General features: G+C 38.4%; 1 protein-coding gene across 1 annotated transcript in view; it reads right to left on the bottom strand.

Annotated features, from left to right (window-relative positions):
* LOC139943414 (transmembrane protein 151B-like) overlaps positions 1–18,697 on the bottom strand; it is a 39,088-nt gene extending 20,391 nt beyond the window's left edge. The window contains exon 1 of the mRNA XM_071940233.1: positions 18,053–18,697. Within this exon, the coding sequence (XP_071796334.1) occupies positions 18,053–18,085 (33 nt within the window). The 5' untranslated portion in view covers positions 18,086–18,697. The remainder of the gene's footprint in view (positions 1–18,052) is intronic.
* Between the last annotated feature and the right edge of the window lie 3,304 nt (positions 18,698–22,001).

Genomic DNA, 22,001 nt, shown 5'->3' with positions numbered 1-22,001 from the left:
AAAAAAAAATATATATATATATATATATATATAAATAAAAAAAAAAAAAATAAATAAATAAAAAATGAGGCAGCCTCACAAAAGGAAGCAGAGGGAACGCCAAACAGGTTTTTCCTTTGGCCTAACTACACCCTCCTGCATCTCATTGCAATGGTGCTGGATCGTTCCCAGAGGCTGCAATTAAAGTGAGCACGTGAATAGAAAACTCTTGCTGACGAGGTTAGACGTAATGATTGACCATGTCGAGTCTATAACCCTGACGTTACATTAATCAACTGGATCACACTTTCCGAAGAGAGTAATGTCCCCAGACGAATTCGGTTAAATATGTACATTCGAACATGACTATACATTACAAAGGGAGTTGATGTGTCAGAGTTACACGACCATGTAATCATCGTTGACATGTACGACTGCTCTCTCGTGGAAAAAGAGGGTCATGAAGGTTCACTGTAGAATTTTTAAGCAATCCATGAAGTACTGGCAGACACACCTTCAAATGTGTAATTAAGTTCTTGAGTGTTTTGTTATTTTCATCGCATCAAACACGCCCAACGTCATTTGTCATAACATATTTTGTAAAATGTTAACCACAGGCAAGGAAAATGCCCGAACCACACCACTATGTTCTTGAGATGTCCTGAGTGATAAAAAGCTTTCATTCGCTAATAAATCCCCAAACATTAACAAGGTTCGAAACAAACAAGTCCTTTCGGAGATACCATCAACAGATGCCACCAGCAGATAACAGATGTTATATTAACGCCCTCATGTCTTATCGAGTACACCAGCCTGCCTAGAGGACTGATTCAAAGTCATGGTGACGCAGAATTGGCGCCAAATGATACTTGTGTGTTCTTAGTTCGTCTGCTTCATAAGTGTCTTGAAGATGCGGTTTGGTGACACGGAGAATTACATGAAGTTTGATTGGCTAAGAAGAGAATTGTTCGAACAAGTCCTTCGACGTTTATGTGAATAAAAACAGCTCTGTGTAGTGGTTGAATATAGGCCTAATGCGCTGCTGACAAGAACCAAACAACTGAAGAATTAAAATTACCTATGGCGCTATCTTTGCTGGTTTTAAAATGTTGATATGAGCTAGTTCAACATGACAACATCAACCAGTGCTTAATTCGGTATTTCTTTAAAAAAAAACAGTAGCCAAAACGTTTCAGGTTGTAGGGGCATATCACTAAAAGTAATGCTCAAAATCCGAAGATGAAAAGTTGATTCGTTTATAGACTGTTTAAGATATTAACATTAAGCACAGGGATAGAAAAGCTTTGAGTGAATTCAGCAATTCATGCATATTGTTAACACAATTTGTTGTTAGTTCTGTCCTTTGGAACTTATTTGACACCAAACGTGCCCCACTGAATTGAAAGGGCTTACGTCAATTTAAGATTCTCTGCAAGGCATCGTCCAACAATGATCAAATGTCTGATGTTGAACCAAGACACTTGAAATCTCAGGGGAACAAAAGCGAAAATCTTGAGACTAAAATGTAAAATGTTCATCTCTCTCATTCACTATAAATAATTATGACCACATTATGACAATTTCCATATATGTTTATCAAAGACCAGTAATGGATGTAAAATCAGAGTTGGGAAATTACTTGTTGTTCAGCAAGTAATTTAGTTTATGGCTCCACACTCTTTCATCACAACAATATATACAATCAATGCATAGGTTTTTCCATGGTTTGCAGTCAGACAATACTATTCAGCATCGTTAAATATGTTTAAGATTCACTATCTGACTTGATGCGACAATGAACTGAGTGATGGGAGTGTAATGTGAATGTACAATTCTGCAGTCGCAGTATTTGATGATGACGTCAGAAGGTTGTGTCAGTTTGCCATAGTACAACCATAGTGCATTGTCCGCTGGTGACAGTATACAGTTAGCATTGTGTAGTAGATTACATAGAATCGGTATGGCAGTAGCGATAGAATCGGTATGGCAGTAGCGTTAGAACACTGACAGTCTGTTTGTCTGTCTGACTGTCTCTTTGCCTGCCTTACGTAAACGAGAGATACATTGTGAACATGTTTTTTTAATGAAAACATTAAGAAATATTTCATAACACAATTTGTAAAGGAAATGTTTTAAGAAGGAATATTACGACAACACCTGAGGAAAGCCCGCAATGTCTTCATGTGGATGGTTAATCTTCCCGTCAAGGGAACTCATCAAACTCCCACTAACTCCCACTAAGGGGATATAAACACATATCTGGAAGCAGCCAGTCTCTCTCAAACAAACATTAGTTTAACGTCTATGATTAAGAATTCAAGAAGGGATGACTCAGTAACCAGACTATAAAGAGTACCTCTTCTTATCATTGTGAAATCAGCGGTTGGTTTGGTAGGAATCGAACCCACGACCTTTGACTGCAAGTCCCCTGCAGTCTATTCCAGAAATGTGTAACCCGTGAACAAAAACTCAAACTAAAGATGATGCACAATACTATACAATAAGTATATGTCTTAGGTACAACCTTCAACGATTTCCTCATACAATTATAAGACTGAATCGGCAGCAGGAACCTTTAGGTTATGAGAAATTATTTACATTTTCTCCTTGTGTCTAGCCTTCTCATTATCTTTTGTATGTCTCTCTTGTGTGTAATTTGTGGAGAGAAATAATTAAATAATAATGAAGTAAATATAGTTATTAAACAGTACCATACGAGTGAAAATTATTTATTACTGAATATTGTGATGTCAATGTCCGACACAATGTAATTGGCCATGCAGCTTGGGCCTTGCAGACTGCAGACTGGGTTTAGTAATGACTTATTATTTGTACTGCCAGGTTGACCAGCGTGTATTGGCAATTCCCAAGAAGCATTCTCGAACGATCAGATGACGATGTTCAGAAATTGGGAATAACAGAGCAGTAGATTCTCGGTTACGGATAAAGACCTTTTCGCACATACTCACTACGCAAGCGCTAACAGTTGAATGAGGTGCATGCTGGTCTAGCTAGGGGTCAAACTTGATCGCTAGCTAGACCAGCATGCACCTCATTCCGCGAGTGTTTGCGATAAGGTAAATACACATGGCTGTCAGGGTAGTCTATTGCCATTAGATGATTGGAGAAGGGTCTGAATCTGAATCTGAATCCAACAATAAATATAAATAACAATAACAGGATTTCTATAGCGTTTCCGATATGGTGCAGAGGGTATCCCCCTCACGTCTTTAATGTTGCCAGTTTAAAGGCAGTGGACACTGTTGGTAATTACTCAAAATAATTCTTGATATCAAACCTCACTTGCTAAAGAGTGATGGGGAGAGGTTGATAGTATAAAACATTGTGAGAAACGGCTCCCTCTGCAGTGACGTAGTTTTCGAGAAAGAAGTAATTTTCCACGAATTTGATTTCGAAACCTCAGGTTTAGAATGCGAGGTCTCGAAATCAAGCATCTGAAAGCACACAACTTCGTGTGACAAGAGTGTTTCTTTCTTTTATAGTTATCTCGCAACTTCGAAGACCAATTGAGCTCAAATTTGTACAGGTTTGTTATTTCATGCATATGTTGAGATACACAGAGTGAGAAGACTGGTCTTTGACAATTACCAATAGTGTCCAGTGTCTTTAAAACATCGAAGCAACTCGTCATATAAAATCATAAAAAGAGTATTTCCATACATCCTTACGGCTTTAAAAACATATCACAGTTTTTAAATGTCAATTCCAATGCTTTACGAATGCAGGTTTCAGATAGTATGCTCTAGTTCTTTCATTAAAATGCTAGGACTGACAGCAAAGCTAGCCCCTCTAGCCATCTTTCCATGGTTTTTATTCTCTATCTGATAGTAATTCGGTCAGTAGAGTTGAACTCCTATTTCCCGTGCAATGAAAGATGTCTTTGATGCTGAATCACTCACGACGCCTTGCCTGTGTTCATTACCGTAATGGCTTGAGATATTCACACCATGTAGGAGCAAGTCCCCCCTGTCGAATCTTGTTAACCTTTTCAATGTATCGAGTAATGACCAATTAGAATATTGCGTTACTTCATCACAATACAGTCAGTGTTGCTTGACTTGTCCTATCTACGTTACCATTAGTACTAGCATTGGAAAATAAATCACAGGTTTGGCAAGTTTTCAAAAATCCATTCCGTAGGTTTTCAATTTAAGAGAAAACCAATCCATCTCAAAAAACAACATCTCGGTATTTGTTTTCTCTTAGCTTCCGTGTGTTTTCCTGTCGTCCTTCTTGCGTGAAGATGTACCATGTGAACAGTGATAAAAGAGGAGACAAATTAAGTTATGGAGAAACCTTTCAACTGCTACGTGTCGTGTACTTTGATGGATACAAGATAAGTTCAATTTGTTTTCATCACCGACGAATGAATAAAATGTCTTCACCTTTTCTGCTTGCTTCGCTGATAAAGCTCGCACTGTGAGCTGATGCTTTGTGCGCTCAGAGACCGGGTTCATTGCACTCGCTACAAACGCCTTGATCTAACAGATAACCACGGCATACGAGCTTCTCTTGATTGCAGATTCAAAGTTAAAGGAACATGTTGCCTTGGATCGGTCGAGTTGGTCTTTAAAAAGCGTCAGTAACTGTTTGTTATAAAATGCATATGGTTAGAAAGATAATTTTAAAGTAGAATACAATGACCCACACAAATTTGCCTCGAAACTGCGTGGTTTTCCTTTACTTTCCTTTCCTTTACTAACACGGTCGGCCATTTATGGGAGTCAAAAATTTGACTCCCATAAATGGCCGACCGTGTTGGTCGACGAGGTAAGAGGAAAACCACGCAATTTCGAGTGATACTTGAGTGGGTCATTATATTCTACTTTTAAAATATCTTTTTAAACATAATATGCATTTTATAACAAACGGTTACTAACGCTTTTCAAAGACCAACTCGACCGATCCAAGGCAACGTGTTCCTTTAAACATGTTAGCGGTTTATTATTTTAGCCAATCGGGTTTCAAAATCACCAGGTAACCCGAAACCTTTAGAATGAAATAACTAAGTTGCATGTTCGAGTTTCACAAGATTTAAGAACCCAAATCTGACAAAAAAAACACTCATGTATACATGAAGCTGATGCAATTGTGTCCTAATACGATAGGGATCTGGTGTGTTTATAGTGCCGCGTGCTCACGGATCTGACCTGGGTTCAAGACAGTCAAGTGCTGGCCGAATGCATCAGTATGAACATCCTCACACAGAGACAAAATGGCACTGATGAAAATCTTTTTTCAGCAGCTGAGCAAGCAGCTTCCAAGTGTACTCTACAAAATACAGCGTTTGAAATGCAATACATGCATTCTACCCGCAGCTGTACTTATTACAACAATAATCAAACAAAACAGCAGATGTTTTTTTTTCTCCTTTTTTTTCTTTTTTCTTTGGGGAGGGTGGTATTGTTGTTGGTTTTTAACATTTTATATACTCATTATTTATCACATTGTGTGAGGAGACCAATAGATCACATTCATTATTTCTAAAGAACATATAAAGACTAATGTTCAACTCCTACGTAAATATGCACGTAGTCGTGCATAAGCCATTAAAGGCAGTAGACACTATTTGTAATCACTCAAAATAATGATTAGCATAAAACCTTTCTTGGTAACGAGTAATGGGGAGAGGTTGATGGTATAAAACATGGTTAGAAATGGCTCCCTCTGAAGTAGTGTAGTTTTCGAGAAAGAAGCAATTTTCCACGAATTTGATTTCGAGACCTCAGATTTAGAATTTGAGGTCTCGAAATCAAGCATCTGAAAGTGCACAACTTCGTGTGACAAGGGTGATTTTTTCTTTCATTATTATCTCGCAACTTCGAACGACCGATTGAGCTCAAATTTTCACAGGTTTGTTATTTTATGCATATGTTGAAATACACCGAGTGAGAAGATTGGTCTTTGACAATTACCAATAGTGTCCAGTGTCTTTAACTCTTGGCCTACACACTGCATGTTATCTCAAGCAGGGCCAAATTTCATACAGTTAGTTAAGCACAAAAAGTAGCTAAGCACAACAACATTACGCTTACCAGAACAGGGTTACCAGCAAAAACAATGTTACATGTTAGTCACACGTACAACTTGTGACTGGTATCCTGCTCATTTCTGCTAAGCAGATAATTGCTCAGCAATATTTGGGCCCATGTGTCTTTATAATGCTCCTTGTTTAATGGTTTGATATATCCACCACAAGCTCAATTTCATAGAGCTGCTTAAAAGCACAAAACAGCTAATCAAAACACAATTACGCTTACCAGAACAGGGTTACCAGCCAAAATACCACATCACATGTACAATTTGTGACTAGTTTCCCGTTCATTTCTGCTTAGCAGAAAATTGTTAAGCAATATTTGTGACCATGTCTCCTTAATGTTCCTTAACTCATGGTTTCAGAGACAAGCATTTGGTTATTTCGTACATCTCAGTTTGTGCACGAACAGATAAACCCAAGAAATGCCACCAGTTGTTGGCATAGGCCCCCCTACCGAGGTAACCGAATCTGCCAATATTCTGGCAGGGAATACAAATCTAATTACACTAATGGTAAAAATAGGTTAATGAAGTCGGCCTCTCTGTCTATAAGGTGCAACCTGTGGGGGATTTATCCCAAATATACTGAATATAGATTGACATTTCGACGCAATAATTTTCCCGTGCACTTTCCCCGTGAGCTATTTACCTTTCTGAAAAAAAGGGTTTCTTGCTTAGATTATATTAATTACAGTAAGATCGATGTATGAAACGCTCCGGGTGAAAACAAGTGAAATGACAGCTCAACAAGGTGGCACGGAGCATAATAGGAAGAGGTTGGAGTATTCCTAGTGTTCCGTCTTTTGCCAGGGGTTCCGAAACCATCTTCTTGCTCCGAGGAACTCCGATGAAGAGCGTGGAATCAATCTATTTTTTTTCACTCGAAAGCGGTCGACATTTTTCAGCAAGTAACAAGAAAAGGGAGTTCAGGCCTTCTGGGTGCATTGGGGAAACATCGATCGTTTTGAAATATTCTGGAGTTTGTATTCAGATAACGACAGACTAGTATTATAACATTATAAGCAGTGCATGAGTATAGTGTGCTGTTGCAGTACAGATAGTGTGTGGCATGGTGTACTATAACTCGCCTGTGCGGCTGTATAGTAGAGTAAACCCACCTTTCACTGCCCGCAAATGGTACAAACTTACAACTGGATTTACAAATATTGATATAAGTGAATTAAGACGGTGACTGCTCAATACTTCTTCTTTAAGAAATCCTCAAGAAGAAACTTCTTAAACAGTATGATTTGAACCTTTGCATGGTGGGAGTATAATATTAGGTGATGCTTGCGGTAGCACCATATGGAAATCTCTTTTTGTTATAGTGTTTGTTCTAGTGGTGATCTTGAGTCGTTTTGTGACAGTAAGAGAAGTCTTTTCTTATGTTGCCCTCCCTCGTAGCTGTTGGTATAAACATTAATTATATTCATTAAGAAATAAGGTCATCAACAAGTCCAAGCTAAATCCCCCTTTTGTCTGTGCATTTTTAAATCAAGTAGTAAAGTTTACAGGGTGACACCACTATGTTTCGACATACATGTTTCGACACTCCTATGTTCTGATACATATTGGGTTTATTTTCTCATCTTAAAGGAACACGTTGCCTTGGATCGGTCGAGTTGGTCTTTGAAAAGCGTTTTGTAACCGTTTGTTATAAAATCGATATTGTTAGAAAGATGTTGTAAAAGTAAAATACAATGATCTACACAAATATGCGTCGAAATTGCGTGGTTTTCGTTTTACCTCGTCGACAAATTATTGGGAGTCAAAAATTTGACCCCCATAAATGGCCGACCGTGTTAGTTCGCGACGTAAAATGAAAACCGTGCAATTGTGAGTGATAATTGTGTGGATCATTATATTCTACTTTTAAACCATCTTTCTAACCATATGCATTTCATAACAAACGGTTTCAAACGCTTTTCATAGACCAACTCGTCCGATCCAAGGCAACGTGTTCCTTTAACCCTAACCTTAACTGTAACCCCTGTAAATCGTAAGGTGGTTTTGAGATTACTGTCTGAAAATAAAATCAAATTAAGAATAATGCTCTCCAGTGAGTGCTGTCAATTCAATGACACAATAATGTATCAACTGGTGAGACAGTGAACTGCTCTCATGTCTCTGATGTGGAAATAAAACCTGCATTTATTTATCCTGTTGATGTATTGTACCTGTTCGCTCCACATGACTTCCCATGCAGTAAATACCTAACATACACGGTCCACTGACTAATGCTGCTTGTGGTAACTCAAGCCTATACATGGGGGTTAAACAGCGCGTATGGACAAGCTACAAGACAAAACCACCCATCGAAAACAATCTATGCTAAATCCCTTTTCACACGACGGGAACAACCGACATTCCTGGAGAAATGTTATCAATGGTTGTTAAATGTTACAAAGTAAGCCTAGTCTGAACGGACAGCAAATTTGTACATGTTTTACATTTCTGGATATATTGTCTCAATGGTTGTACACGAATATTACAAAAGAACTTCTTGTGAACGGACAGCAATTTCGTACATGGTCCACATTTATTGCGAAAATGTGAATTTGGTTTCAGCATGGTATCGACCTACGACAACAACAACTTATGCAAGCGAAAATTTCGAAATTACAAGTCGTTCAGATCATGGAGGAAGGAAACTCAATGCAGCCTTCATCCAGTGTCAAATCTATCATTTTATGCGATTTATAAGCAAGATTAAAGGATTGTTGTCCCATAATTGCGAAATGTCACTGGCGTCTTGTATAAATGCTCTGCCTGATAAATTGCACACATTTCAAGGGTATGGTTGCCGTCTGCAGACGGGTAATTTATTCTACAATGACCTGCATAGACATCTTATTCTTAAAGCAGCCACATTGTCTGTTTCTCATACACAGGGAGGATGTAAACCCTATACGATATCAAAATGAGCGGACTCCGTGTCCATAAACACAACCATTTCCGTAACGTCTACACAAGCAAAGCACAATTCAACTGCAATTGGGTTGAATTTGTGCATATTATAAGGGCTGAAAGCGAACGAGCCGATTTAATTAGCTGTTCATTTCCTTCTTTGGAAATGGATTATTGCCATTTTAGGGGTGAACAAAGAAACATTGCAACGTATGAAGTAAACCCAGAGGTCGCAGATTCAAATCCCGCTTGACTAGTATCTTAACTACTGAGGAGATGAGGACACTAATGCTGGACAGGGAAGAGTGAAGGATTGCGACTAAGTCCCGAGTAGGTGTAGGATAGAATGTAATCCCTCACATCGCTTCGCATCGCATCACGTCGCATCGCATCTCATCTCATCATTCAATTGAGATTTGATTTATTTTTACCCATTCAGTTCCCCATGTTTGATGCCTTCGTCAGTTTCAAGTGGGTCTCAAGCGTATGTGTTTCTGATCAGCACTGAGTTTGGGGTTCGAATCCCGATCGTGGCACTTGTGTCCTTGAGCAAGACACTTGTTCGTCCTTCGGATGGGACATTGGGCTGTAGGTCCCGTGTGCTATGGATTGGTAGCGCACGTAAACTAACCCAGAGCACATTTTATGGAAGAGTAGGGGTTAACCCTGGTGTTCATGGTTCACTTGTTCGTCCTTCGGATGGGACATTGGGCTGTAGGTCCTGTGTACTATGGATTGGCAGCGCACGTAAACTAACCCAGAGCACATTTTATGGAAGAGTAGGGGTTAACCCTGGTGTTCATGGTTCACATTCCAAGCGCCCTTATTTACATGTTTCCTCAGGCTTGCAAGCTACAGTGATTAAGTTCACTTATGAGGCATCCTTGGTCGCTTTACCAGAAATATATATTAATCATGATGAGTGCAGTAGGTAGAAATTGATTCTTGGCGACAGAGTACAGCATTTGATTAAAATGGAAATCACAAAACCGATTAATTCAATCTGAAACCATCTCATCTTAAAATCCATCAAAGAACATTATCCCGCCTTAAGTACTGTAAAAGTCCATTTCGCATGGGGGCTTATAAGTTTAAATTAATGTAATGCTTCATGAATTCACATATCTCAAGTGAAATTAAAAGACGAAGAGGCTGTTTCTTTGCCGAAAAATGACGGGAAGGTCCTATAATTATAGAAAGGTTTGCGGTAACACCACGTCCTATAAGAAATAACATAGTCGAGCCGAGTGATCTACCTATATTTTTTTCACAGAACTTGGGAAAGTACTTAGAGAGTGGTGTTTACTAGGGAAGGTATGAGTTTGGTTATTACTCTCAAACGTAATTGAGAAGCGTTACTGCAGTAACGTTTCTCAGATTGTCTAGACATACCCGCTCTGGATTTTCACATGTTAGTTTTATTGGATATAACATCCATCTTTACATTAGGCTCAACTAATGGAATTCACCATAAACCAAAGGTATACTCGCCTGTAGTAAAGACAAATGTTTTTATCGCTGATGTAAAGATAATAATTATAACAAACGTCTAAAGCTACCGGAGTTTTAATCTCCAATATATAATCACATCTTTAGAAATACCAACGCACACGTCAGCTAAACAGGTGTTATCACAAATCTAATAATAATAACTCATTTATCATAGGTCTTACAAAACTGATTAATAATTACAATTGCTTACTCGTTTTCCCTTGAAAAAAAAAACCCAAACCCACACAGTTCTTAACTCCTCGAATAAACAGGTTATGAATTTTAATAACCCTCATTTGCAACAAGTTCATTATGTTTTGAACCACTCTCTACTTGATATTATTATTCTCCAGCTCGGGCCCGAAGCCATTGATGTAAATCAATGAATCCTCGTCCATCAAAGCAAGGATGATCAGCCGGTGATAATTCACAGAAACACGGGGAGGATTCTGCCGCCGTGTCGGTATGACCTAGAGTAACCTCGGAACAGCGTCTACAAGATGACCTAATTTTTAGACGGTGATGTATATCAGCATGGTAACAAGCTAGTAAAACAACATCAGAATCCTTGGTAAACCCCAAAAGATGATTTGTGTATTGTCTTTAGGCTTTCAAACTCATCGGTGTTTTTGTAAACATGTTTACAAGTTTCAGTAATAGTTGATGTTTGAAGCTTTGAATGGTGTGGGTCATAAGAAAACTGTACATGTTTGTGTGACATTTGGGTACAGGGTTGGGACTACGAACAGATTTAGTGCTGGGGCAATGCTCAGGGTTGGTGCTACATTTAGGAACACATTGTGACATTTCAGTACAATGTTAGTATTTGTATTTGCACACATTTATTTCATTGCTGCCCTACATGTACACTTACACATTTTACAAAGTTTTATAACGATTACAGTATTACTTAGTATCTTAGGATATGAAAGTTTACAATGATTTAGATAGTTAGTCACACATTGTATGTAAAAGGTTTGGGCTCTTTCAGTTGTAGGTTTCAGGCTATATTTGATAGGGTTTGGGCTACATTCGGGTACTCGGTTTGGGCTACACTGCTCCATTACGGTGCATGTTTGACTACACTGCTACATTCAGGTACCAGGTTTAGGCTAAATTAAGGTACATGGTGTGGGCTACACTGGAACAGGGTTTGGGCTACATTCAAGTATTAGGTGTGGTGAGTATGCATGGGTGGATTCATTCAACATCCAGGTACTATGTTTAGGCTACATTTCGGTATATGGTTTGGGCTTCACAGGTACAAGGTTTGGGCTACATTCAGGTACTAGTGGTGGGTTAGACTGCAACATTTAGGGACGGGTTGGACTACGAGCAATTAGGCAGTGGGTGTAGAATATTGGTTAACTATTTTAAGGCCGCTTAATGTGCAGTTTGTCCTGATTATACATTGTGGGCTAGTTATGGCCTGACCGTTTAGATCAGCTAACACAAACAAATGAGTTATGTTATTTGAAAGACACTGGATACCTTTGGTAATTGTCAAAGACCAGTCTTCTCACTTGGTTTATCTCAACATATGCATAAAATAACAAACCTGTGAAAATTTGAGCTCATTTGGTCGTCGAAGTTGCGAGATAATAATGATAGAAAAAACACCCTTGTCACACCAAGTTGTGTGCTTTAAGATGCTTGATTTCGAGACCTCAGAATATAATTCTGAGGTCTTTAAATCAAATTTCGTGGAAAATTACTTTTTTCTCGAAAACATATGTCCCTTCAGAGGGAGCCGTTTCCCGCAATGGTTTATACTATCAACAGCTCCCCATTACTCGTTACCAAGTAGTGTTTTATGTTAAGTTACCTAGTAAGGTTTTATGATAATAATTATTTTGAGTAATTACCAATAGTGTCCATTACCTTTAAGCTCTTATTATCGGCTATATATGGTTTCATTATGAGTTATGGTATCACTGTTTCAAATTACACAGTCCAAAGACAGTTTGACTAGCAGGTTGTGGTCCACAGTACCTGAAATACTATGTACGACAATTTTGTGTATATATCTCAATCATCCAAGTAGTTAACGTTGGTTTTCCATTTATTTTGTAAAGTACGAGGTAATTATATTTAAGTGTTGTCAAATTTGGTTAACATGTTTTTTTTTAAGGAAATACCCCTTTACTTTAATCTGAGCTTGTTTGGTTTACTAAAAACTCCAATGTGGATAAAGTGGATTTTGTTTGGAAAGGATAAGCGGCCTTGGCTTGCAATGTACATCAATTTGCAGTATGGCTGTTGATACAAAATAATTCCCTGTAGGCATTTAAAAACGGAGGCAAGGTTTTAGAAACGGATGTTAAGGAATTTGAAGGATATCAGAGTTGTCTTATGTCAATACTTGACCAATAATCAAGAAATCGTGCTTCGGTGGCACCTTGCTTGATGAAAAGCCAATAATTCGGCCAGTAGTTGAGATCGGTGTTCTACATCTGGTTGGTTAAAAAAAAAGACTAATAAAGCGAAGGTAAATCTGATATATTTGCAGTGGACCCAGCGGTGTGTTGACAGAACCTAGTCATATCGATTGCAATGATGTGCTTAGGGTCGTCTTGGACTAGGCAGCCAGGCAAGCTAGCATCGTTCTGCCTGAGTACGGCCCGTATCCGGCGCATCATACCAACCGCGAAGAAGAGAAAAAGAGCGGCAAAGCGAGGGCATAATGAAAGTGAAATCGAGGGGAGCACTTGGACTGAATTAAAATAAATTACGTTTGATGGAAGCGAGTGGTGTGCTTGAGGGCTGACGCCATGGTGTAGGGAGTACACGTACTTATTATCTGTGGCAGGGAGAGAATATACAACCATGGAGGAAAGAGGAGTAAGGAGTAAAACAAAATTCAGGTTTTTCAATGAGTCACTGCGGAGACCCAAGGTCTTGGCGTATTTTCAATATACACAGACACTTAGTGAGATATGTTGATGTATTAGGCACAATTAGCGTCTATGTGGAAAAGGTCGTACAGTATTTAGCCATGGATCAAACATGGTGGTTAAATGAGCTTGGTGATCAAGCAGTGAAAATGTGATTTTCTTTTTCAAAATGAATTCTTTATTGCTTAGATGTACACTGGTGTAAAATATCAGTATTTGATACCAGTGCAGTTTTGGCAAAATCCAAAACGTTTGATGACGTCACATTTCGAAGGTATGGTTTGCGCTTTTTTTTTACAGATAATTTTAAGCTTGTTCCTTACGAATTTTGATTGGATTCATTCAAAACGGCATTGAATTTCATATTTGACTGACGCAGAGCTTGCTCTTTGTAATATCAGACCCATTAGTTACTCATTGATATCCAACGTCGTCATGGTTTTTTTTAAATGTCATTCTGAAAGAGTTTCAAATAGGTATGAATGCACTAGGATGAAGCCTAGCCATGGTGGTCTTACACTTTCTGATTGTACTACAGTGACTCTGTATCTGTGTACAGAGGACGTGTCCTAGATAGGGTGCGTTCGTTTAGCTTCCCTGGGTCGACCCCGGTGTGTAGCGGGTTTTTTTTCCAGGATGAACGTGTGCAGATAATTACCCACGTTCGCCTGGGAAACAAACACCGACACACACCGGGGTCGACCCAGGGAAGCTTAACGATTATAGGGTATGTTCAATTCGTCCTAACGTTAATGGTTACGGAACTTAACTCGTCCCAAGTCCTGAGACTAATCGCAAGTTAAGAAGAGTTTGGTGAAATCTACGGCTTGACCCTTTTGGTAATTACTCAAAATCATTTTTAGCATAAAAACTTACAAGCAATGGAGAGCTGTGATAGTGTAAAACATTGTGGGAAACGGCTCCCTCTGAAGTAACGTATTATCGCTTCACTCAAATATTAAAAGACTTCAGATCTGAAGACTTTTTCGGCATCTTAAAGCACACACATTAAGTGGTTGTGTTTTTTCTTCCTCTTCTGTTCTTAAAACTTCGATGACCAATTGAGTCAGAATTTGTTATTCTATGCATATGTTTGGGGTACACAAAGTGAGGATACTGGTCTGTGACAATAACAAAGGTGTCCAGTGTCTCTGAAAATTTGTAATTTCTTCCAATTTACTTTAAAGACACCGGACACTATTGGTAAATGTAAAAGACCAGTCTTCTCACTTGGTGTATTTCAACATATGCATAATTTAACATACCTGTGAACATTTGAGCTCAATCGGTCGTCGAAGTTGCGATATATTAATGAAAGAAAAAACACCCTTGTCACACGTAGTTGTGAGCTTTCAGATACTTGATTTCGAGACCTCATATTTGAAATCTGAGGTCTCGAAATCAAATTTGTGGTAAATACCTTCTTTCTCGAAAACTACATTACTCCAGAGGGAGCCGTTTCTCACAATGTTTTATACCATCAACCTCTCCCCATTACTCGTTACCAAGAAAAGTTATGCTTATAATTATTTTGATTAATAACCAATAGTGTCCACTGCCTTTAAGGACTCTAGGCTAGTTATTGGAAAATGAGTCCACCAAAAACCTGAATTTGACCATGGATCCCCTGTTGTAAATTACAAAGTTGTCATTTTATGAGCAAATAAACAAAGATGGTACAATATTGAATTTACTCCACATCAGTAAAGATGTCTCACACATTCATTGGGCCTACAGCAGATCTCACTACGTGTTGCTGAATGACTAAAGCATAGGTGCTCAAATCACATGGGTGTAATCGAGACCACTAAAGCGTCACTAAAGCATCACCATGCAACGGAGTCGAGGGCAACTGATATTCATATGAGGTTTAGTACAGGCGTGTTCTTGCATTTAAAAGTGACTTTAACATGTCTAAATGTGACATGCCCGGACAACCTTCAAAACATTGGCACTTCATAACCTGACGATGCCTTTTAGAGCAGGGACCTGCTTTATTAGCATGGACAACGAGTGTGCCAGCCAGACGCCAATGCTAGTAGTACTTGGTTAAAGTGATGTGCAGAAAGCCAATTCAAAACATGTACTGCATTTCAGGCAAATTCCTGTATGCAAAACATAGTTTGGGGGATTTCGTATCATTTTCGAGAATAAGTCATATCAAAATCTTCCATTAATTTCTGTTACACGTTAGTACATTCACCCTACATTATGCATTCATTTTTTGCTTTTATTTTCAGTTACTTCATTTTAATCTGCCGATCTATTTTGCCATATACAAAGAAGTCAGTGACAAACGTGTTCGGAATCCGATTTGGAACCCGCTGAAGTAGGTAGCTTTATGTCAGACAGTCAACAAGTACTGCAACCAGTTGAATACAAACTATAAAGTATATCACTCTCAATATTATTGGCAAAGGTATCCTCAAAAGATTTCATGCTTTAACAGACAATTGTCTATGAAAAGGTATTGATACAACATGAATAAATTCAAATATTTATTATTGGCACGTACACGATAACTGTGTACGTACACGATAAGTCTAAACTTATCGTGTACGTATCGATAAGAGCGAATTTTGTTTACTATTTATGTGGCAGCCAATGTAATTGTCCAATTTGTTTTTTGTATAGATATATGTTTTAAGATGGTCTTCCCGTCAAAGGAATTCGGCAAACTCCCACAAGGGGCTATAAACACCCAGCTTCGTATGAGATTCAATCTCTCTCTTTCAAACCATGGTTCAACGTTTTCGATTATGTAAGCACAAATCAAGAAACTGTGGTTCAGTTAGTTGACAATACTTATTCTAGTCATTGTGAAATCAGCGGCTCGCTTGGTATGGTTAAAAAAACTCAAAAGAAAAAAAAAGAAAAACCTAGCTTGCAACATTCCAATATCTCACATACAAACATTGGTTCAACGTCTACAAGTATATTCAAAGCACAAATAAAGAAACTGTGGTTCAGTAACTAGACAACAATACTTATTCTAGTCATTGTGAAATCAGCGGCTAGCTTCGTATGGTTCGGAAAACCCAAAAGAAGAAGAAGAATTTGTTTTTGCTTGCAACATTCCAATCTCTCACATACAAACATTGGTCCAACGTCTACGATTATGTAAGCACAAATCAAGAAGTTGTGATTACGACGACAATACTTATTCTTGTCATTGTGAAAACAACGGTTAGCTTTAGACTCGAACCCACAACCGTTTGTACATAAATACTCTATTCCCTATAATGAATTCCTGAGATTACACTTACACAATGAAGACACATTAGAGGTACACCATGCCACATCGAGTACTAATGCTTTGAATATTTGAAGATAAAATCTCTATATAGAATATGTCCCTCAAACAACATCTACAGAACTACAATTTCCTAAACAAAGAGAAAAACACGACAAATTCTTAACAAACAAACTAAAGACCTTGTTGGGAATATCTTACAACGGTAATTAAGAGACGACCTAAGTGTATATTATTATGGAGATGTACTTTTTAGAAAATAACGGCACGTTATTTTTTATTTATTTTTTTGTCTTTTTGGAGTTTCTTACTTCCAATTGATTTATCTGAACATTTTTAGTAAAGGTTTATTTTCTAGTGCAAGGATAGTGCCTTGCAACTTGTCGCCTGTGAACTACCTGTTTGATTTTGTAGCACAGAATTGTAAGCTACATTGGATAGCTTACTATTCTTCGATATCAAAACTTTCTGCAAGGAAATTGTAAGAGATCACCCTAAGTATGGGTTGGAGATAACTTGATCAATCGGACATGTTCACGGGGCACTCATTCTCAAATTGCAAGAGAATGACCTCAGTAGTGCACAAAACACACCAAGAATACGATCAGCAATAATCAGCCTCGACATGTTATAATAAATAATAATATCCAGTACATATATATCATAATTGTTTATGGATTTTCATATTTCGAGAGACCATGGTATTTTCCCTAAGACATACAAGCAAAACCTTCACATGAATAAAATCAAGTCTTGGTTCAAGATAGACCCAATAAACGCAGAAAAAATACAGATTTTAGTTCAAAGTGAACTCTTAAGAATGTTGTTGTCTAATTGCTTCTCTGGTTTGAGTGTTTTCATTATCATTGCCATAGAAACTCTTAAAGGCACTGGACACTATTGGTAAATACTCAAAATAATTGTTAACATAAAAACTTGGTAATGAGCAATGGAGAGCTTTTGATAGTATATAAGACATTGTGATAAACGGCTCCAACTGAAGCAACGTGGTTTTTAGACTAAGGTTAATTTCTCACTCAAATATTAAAAGACTTTAGGCCTGAAGTATTCTTTAATAGGCATCTGAAACCACACTAACTAGTGCAGCAAAGGTGTTTTTTTTTTTTTCCTTCTTCACTATTCTTTTGCACTGTTGTTTCGATGATCAATTGAGCCAAAATTTTCAAAGATTTGTTATTTGACGCATATGTAGAGATATACATTAAGTGAGAATACTGGTCTCTGATAATATCACCAAAGGTGTCCAGGGCCTTTAACGCAAAAAAAAAACACAATATGAATCAAACACGTGCGTCATCGTTTCCTACACACAAAGTGACAGTATCGTTTTGATCGTTTGGTGGAACGTGTAGGGAATTGTGTCGCGGGGACTAGGCACCATCTATAATAAAGCCAACGGGGTCTTTGGGGGTCTTTAAAGAAAAAAATATGAAGATTATTGTAGACTTACCTCAACTGAAGGAGGCTGTACATTGTTCGTCATGGCCTTTCTTGTAAGACGATGGTCATTGTTGAGCTGGCCTATTCACGGCATCCACATTGCAGTTGCACCAGGGTTCGTGTAATACACATAGCAAACGTACCACGTTAAATTCACCTGACGTTGGGCTACGCTAATCAGTGCGGACTCAACGCATTGTGAGGATGCTTGGATGATGTTGAACCCAAAGTGATGTTATGAAGACTCAAACCACGCCCTTACTACCATCACTAGACCCTTAACACTGTGAATACATGGCATTAGTATTTACACATTATAGGAAGAGAATAGTGCATCCTTAGCAATGCCAAACTCAATGTCTTCAACCAAACACAGCCTCACGTGCCGAGGCGACAGCTCTCTGCTACTTCTACACGGTGTAGTAGCGCTATTTTAATACATGGCTAGTCGTCTATATACAGCCCGCGCTGTCAAGTGTGAAATTCAAACTGCCAGTCCGGCCAGTTTGTTGTCTCGTCCAATTTGAGTCTCATACATCATGAATTATTCATGATCCTGATTTGAATAATGGACCCCCTTGCCTGTGATCATGGTCATTAATCACGATCATTTCTAGATTGATGTCATAAACTAGGCTATTATTTATATCATGTTACCAAGTGGGAACATTTTTATGCTTTGAATTGCGCGCTGTCGCTGCTCTTATAACAAACGCAATCACTGCGCTGGTTGATGTTAAACCATTATCGATTAAAGGCAGGTAAACGTTTAACCGGTTTAAAGGCATCGAGTGGATTGGAAGGTGTTGACTGACCACTGACCCATTTAGATAAGCGGTGAATCATGACTTAATAGACATCTTAATTGATGTGGTATGTCAAGCCTGTGATTGGTCTTAGTGTCACTCGGTTGAATTTAATGAATATTCATTTATGGAAATGTTGTCATCCCGTAGTATTTACTGATTGGAGAGATTGCATCACATGCACTTTTATAATTATTTTTAAGTTAAGATCTGGTAATATCGTTGCCCTTGTGGAGCTACATAAAGGGCGCCACCAGCCCACTATTTCTGTTACACTCATTTACCTGTTTATGTGTGATGTGTTCTATTGTCTTAAAGTCTTCGAGAAAGACTCTGCTAGGGTCGATATGTCAGGCCATCATAACTGTTTTCGCATGATTTGATTCATTCAGATCGGCTAACCAATATCGCATGACTCAAGTCTAAAGTACGGTTACTTATTGACGTCTTGAATTCACTTTTTCCTAAAAATGTTGTTTCCTTAAAAAAATTGTTTACATTAAAGCTTATACAATTGTCAGTCTCACTTTTAATCTCAAAATATTATATATGCCTTGAAATAGAGGACTTTAAGACAGTGCTATACCATATGTAGGCCCTGTCGTCAGAGGCGCTTGCTGTTTACTTATTTTATTGTTTCATTGTTACTTTTTCGCGATCTGGTTTAAATTTCACAAACCTGCCGTTTGTAAAATGTTTCGTGCATTGCCGCATTTCTGTCACGTCACACGCGTCGATTTTGCAAGAAACGCCCCGTTTAACTATGTTATCTCAGGCATAGTTCGCGTGCCATCCTTCTGTAACTATGGTCACAGAACCCCCTTATTTTCTGCAAATGGCTCTATATCTTTTCATTGAAACAGTTGGATAAAGGAGAGGTAATGGAGTGTAAAAACGTGTTGTCAAAGCTAAAAGCAAAGTGAGCTTGAGAGAGAGAGAGGACGTGTTGCAAGTGTGTGTTAGGTTTGCCGACCAAACCAGCAGGCGAGTGGTTACAGCCCCATAACCGGTATTGGTCATCCAAAGGGATGGCCGAGATCCACCTTCGTGTACTCAGTCAAGTCAGCCTTGACCAATTTCTACAGCAACGGCAGTGTGAAGCCACGGACTCTACTCCAATTTAATTACCGTAAGTTATTTAGTTTAACGAAAGTTAAGGAGTAAAATGTGTTTGGTAAAATTGTTACGTTTGCTTGGAAGTGTTGAAACGGCTACGAAGTTTTACAAAGTTACGATGAGGAACTCGCTGGTTATTTGTAGAATTCAAGTGTTTGATGATTTAGTCAATTGTGCTATTATGACACCGATCATGTTTTTTTATCAATTAACTTGGTTTCAAGTTAACTGTACACAGATCATCAGTACATGTGCTTGATTATCCCCTTGATGTCGACTACCCTGATTAAACTGGTCATTTTAAAGAAAATTTAGCAAAGAATTTAATCACTCTTATCATGAACTGGGTCTATAAGGACAGAACAAAATTCAGGAAAACAAAAGAGGGCGCTATAGTGAAAATAAGTTAATGGTTTGCCGAGTTCCTTGTCAAAAGAGGCGACAGAACACTCTCGAATGGTATCAAAACGGCACGTGCAGGTCATGCAGTTCTGCTAATTAAACGCTAGACTAGAGGCCGGAGAGGTGGGATTCCAGACAACTTACAGCTTTGAAATGGGCTTTCAGGAGTCGATGTCACTAAAAACTTAGGACTCGTCCGAGGAGATATTAACAACGTAAGACTGGTCCCTAAGACTAGGCTTAACTCTTGGTGAAATTCACCCGGTCCTTTTTCGGCAATAAGTGGCTGGTATATCAACCAAGCATTCGTCTATAGGTCATATCTCCTTTATGACCATTCGGACATGAGAGCAGTTGGCATGCCACGACAAAGAACTCGTACCAGTTTTTCCTTAAACACAGGGCATAACCCATTTTAGAGATCATAGTGGACACATGTGAGTGGGGTCATTCAGACAAACGATATACAACTTTGGGCTTTCGATTATCTAAAAATGAAGTTAATGGGTATGGTGTTCTAAAAAAAACACAAAATACAATCTATTTTCCGCATTCACAAATTAAATTGTCAGTGTTCCACTTCTAAACAAAAACAAAGGTTATTGTCATGGGGTTATATTCATTACGTAAAGTAACTCAGTTTACAGAAATGCAAAACTGGCGTAAGAATATTGGTCTCTAACTATACAGGGCGCCCGTTTGTGTTCCAGACACGTTCTACATTTTTGTTTCAATTATCGTTATTTTTTTAGTAGTAGCAAAAGGTAAATACAGCAAAAGGTTCAACTTTAAAGGAACACGTTGCCTTGTATCGGACGAGTTGGTCTATAAAAAAAGCGTTTTTAACCGTTTGTTATAAAAAGCATATGGTTGGAAAGATGTTTTAAAAGTAGAATACAATGATCCACACAAGTTTGCCTCGAAATTGCGTGGTTTTCCTTTTACTGTGCGAACTAACACGGTCGGCCATTTATGGGAGTCAAAAATTTGACTCCCATAAATGGCCGACTGTGTTAGTCGACGAGGTAAAAGGAAAACCGTACAATTTCGAGGCATGTTTGTGTGGATCATTGTATTCTACTTTTACAGCATCTTTCTACCTATATACATTTTATAACAAACGCTTTTCAAAGACCAACTCGACCGATCCAAGGCAACGTGTTTCTTTAAGGTCACATGATAATCGGAAGATTAAATCAAATATCCAATCATAGAGGATCTATAGGTCTTATTTCAAAACTTACTGTGTATCATTTTTGTTTGCTAAGCAGAGTGTGACGTCTCAATACAAACCACACGTCAAAACTGACAATTTAAAATAAATCTAGGTGTTTGTGCAAGCGAGCACTGGTGCCACATTTGTTATACCGGTACATACACGTTTATACAGTGTTTCCAGTAATTTTAAATCACATGAGTCCAGGTTTCAAATGGGAGGGGGGGGGGTAACCCTGTGCTAAAGATTCAAGGATCCACTGACCCTACCTTAATACCACCTCACATTTCCATGTAGGATTGACATTGATTAACATGAGTGCCGCCCACTTCCGGGTCAGAACTGACCCAGATCTGGATCTCTTTATAGGGGCCTGACCAAATCATGGGTCAGTATGACCCGGCATTCCGGTCAATATG

This window comes from Asterias amurensis, chromosome 1 (assembly GCF_032118995.1).
Source record: "Asterias amurensis chromosome 1, ASM3211899v1".
Lineage (NCBI taxonomy): Eukaryota > Metazoa > Echinodermata > Asteroidea > Forcipulatida > Asteriidae > Asterias > Asterias amurensis.
The sequence above is the reverse complement of the archived record's forward strand: the minus strand, read 5'-3'. Positions and strand labels throughout refer to the sequence as shown.